Source organism: Salmo salar, chromosome ssa06 (genome assembly GCF_905237065.1).
Source record: "Salmo salar chromosome ssa06, Ssal_v3.1, whole genome shotgun sequence".
In the NCBI taxonomy this organism is placed as follows: Eukaryota; Metazoa; Chordata; class Actinopteri; order Salmoniformes; family Salmonidae; genus Salmo; species Salmo salar.
In genome coordinates, this window is record NC_059447.1 from 92,949,643 (window position 1) to 92,952,142 (window position 2,500).

At 40.5% G+C, this 2,500-nt stretch overlaps 1 protein-coding gene across 7 annotated transcripts in view; it reads right to left on the reverse strand.

Annotated features, from left to right (window-relative positions):
* Nucleotides 1–349: 349 nt before the first annotated feature.
* Nucleotides 350–2,500, reverse strand: part of LOC106608359 (HBS1-like translational GTPase) — an 8,632-nt gene continuing 6,481 nt past the window's right edge. For 3 of the 7 annotated variants that reach the window (XM_045721207.1, XM_045721206.1, XM_045721205.1), the window contains one exon: nucleotides 350–2,500. This exon is cut by the window's right edge and continues 954 nt beyond it. In XM_045721207.1, coding sequence (XP_045577163.1) covers nucleotides 1,992–2,500 — 509 coding nt within the window. In that variant the 3' untranslated portion in view covers nucleotides 350–1,991. The other 4 variants (XR_006770383.1, XR_006770382.1, XR_006770380.1 and 1 more) reach the window with 4 other exon arrangements.

A 2,500-nucleotide genomic window follows, 5' to 3' on the forward strand; every position in this document is an offset into this window, starting at 1 on the left:
GTGACATGGAAGACAAGGGAAAGTACAGACTGTCAGCTTTTAGCTTCTGGCGAAAAAAAAATCACTTTAGACTGAAATGTTGGTAAATAGATCCTTTAAATTGTTGAAAGCATCAAGATGTGTTGGGAGTCGTGATTTTGCACCTGGTAACACGTCGGCTGTGACAGTTTACCTCCCAATACTTCAAAAGGTAGTTTAAGGTGGTTTTTTTATTGTTGTTGTAAATAGTGGTGAAGTGTGAATTTTGAAATATATTTTTAAAGGGTTTAAATCATGGTAACAGTGTGTTTCCAGTGTGAGCTTGAACACTTCGATTGTTCTGATGGATAAAAAATTAAAAGCTTTTCAGTTTAACACATTCAGATATCCGTTTTTATTTCATTAGTGCTTTCATGTCATACTTAAGATCATTCTCTTAACTTAAAATACCTTGTATTTAGCAAACCATTAAAGCTACTCGTGTGTGTGTGTGTGTGTGTGTGTGTGTGTGTGTGAGCGACTGTGTGTGTGTATTCATACGTGGGAAAAACTCCAGGTGTCCTCTAAACTCAAATATCTCCCCCTTCCACACACACACACACACACACACACACACACACACACACACAGTGGTGAACCAGAAGAATGGTTTACTGATCCATATTTCCAATAGCAGCTGCACACCTGCAGATACACAAACCCCCTTCTTCTCTCTCTTTCTTTCTTTCGAAAAATGAAGGGACTTCTCATCTTTCTAGAAAAGAGCCACTGCTAAAACAGAGATGCACCTTAAAAAAAGATGACAGAATCATACAAAATCCAATAAAAATCAGCCAAAAAAACCAGACGAATCAAAAGTATAATATGTACAAAAGCTCTTGGTAACACTTCATTTGGAGAGTCTGTAGACCAGATAAAGATCAGCAACATGCCAACTATCTACTGATCTTAATCCTAAACCTTTATTCTAATCCTAACCCTTATTCTAATCCTAACCCTTATTCTAACCCTAAACCTAAACCTTATTCTAACCCTAAACCTAACCCTTATTCTAACCCTAAACCTAAACCTTATTCTAATCCTAACCCTTATTCTAATCCTAACCCTTATTCTAATCCTAACCTTTATTCTAATCCTAATCCTTATTCTAATCCTAACCCTTATTCTAACCCTAAACCTAAACCTTATTCTAACCCTAAACCTAACCCTTATTCTAATCCTAACCCTTATTCTAATCCTAACCCTTATTCTAATCCTAACCTTTATTCTAATCCTAACCCTTATTCTAATCCTAACCTTTATTCTAATCCTAACCCTTATTCTAATCCTAACCCTTATTCTAATCCTAATCCTAACCCTTATTCTAATCCTAACCTTTATTCTAATCCTAATCCTTATTCTAATCCTAATCCTTATTCTAATCCTAACCCTTATTCTAATCCTAACCCTTATTCTAATCCTAACCCTTATTCTAATCCTAATCCTTATTCTAATCCTAACCCTTATTCTAATCCTAATCCTTATTCTAATCCTAATCCTTATTCTAATCCTAATCCTAATCCTAACCCTAATCCTTATTCTAATCCTAACCCTTATTCTAATCCTAACCCTTATTCTAATCCTAATCCTTATTCTAATCCTAACCGTAACTTTAGCAAACAGTTGCTTATCAACAAAGAGTTTTGTAGATAGCATGACCATCTACAGATGGACTATCTGGACTATCCAAATCAAATGGGAGCTAAATCTTACCTAGCCTACAGTAGAAAAAAAAAACGCTTTTATATTTTTTAATACAACAACTCTCAGAGGAATTTAAAAACAGACGTTTAAAAAAAAAAATTCCTTTCTTTTATAAAACCTCCAACTGCCCCGTTGTTGTTCTTCAATCCCATGTCCCAAATGGCACCCTATTCCCTGTACAGTGCACTACTTTTAAAACAGAGACAAAAGTAATACACTAAATAGGGTGCCATTTGGGGCGTAGCCTAGCGACAGACAGTCCACTTCCTTTACTCGCGGGTGAAGGCCTTCTTCTGATTGGCTCGTACGACGTCGTCGGGGGAGGGCGTGTCGAAGGTGAAAGGGGTTATGGGTAAGAGGGGCGTCTGTTCTTTAGCTTTGACCAGCTGGGTCTGTGTTCCGTACAGAAACGCCGGGTGACCCCTTCCTCTGACCTCTAACCTCAGATCTCCCACAGCCTTCATCATCATCATCATCCTCCTCCTCCTCTTCATCATCCCCCGGCTGGGCGCACGCACCGACAGGGTCAGGGCGAAGACGGACGGCCGAGCGAACACAGAGGAACCGTGGCGGTGGTGGTCTGACCGCACGGCGACCTCGGACGGCGAGGAGAGGCCTTTGTCATGGCGACTCGCAAACGACCCACCACCGTTGGACGACTGGGCCATGAGCGAGCTTAGATCAACAATCTGATCGCCCCACGGTGGGTGGAGACTCAGGGGAGTGGGTGGTAAAAGAGGGCAGGGTTCGTCTCCGACTCCACCCTCTCGGATACTTC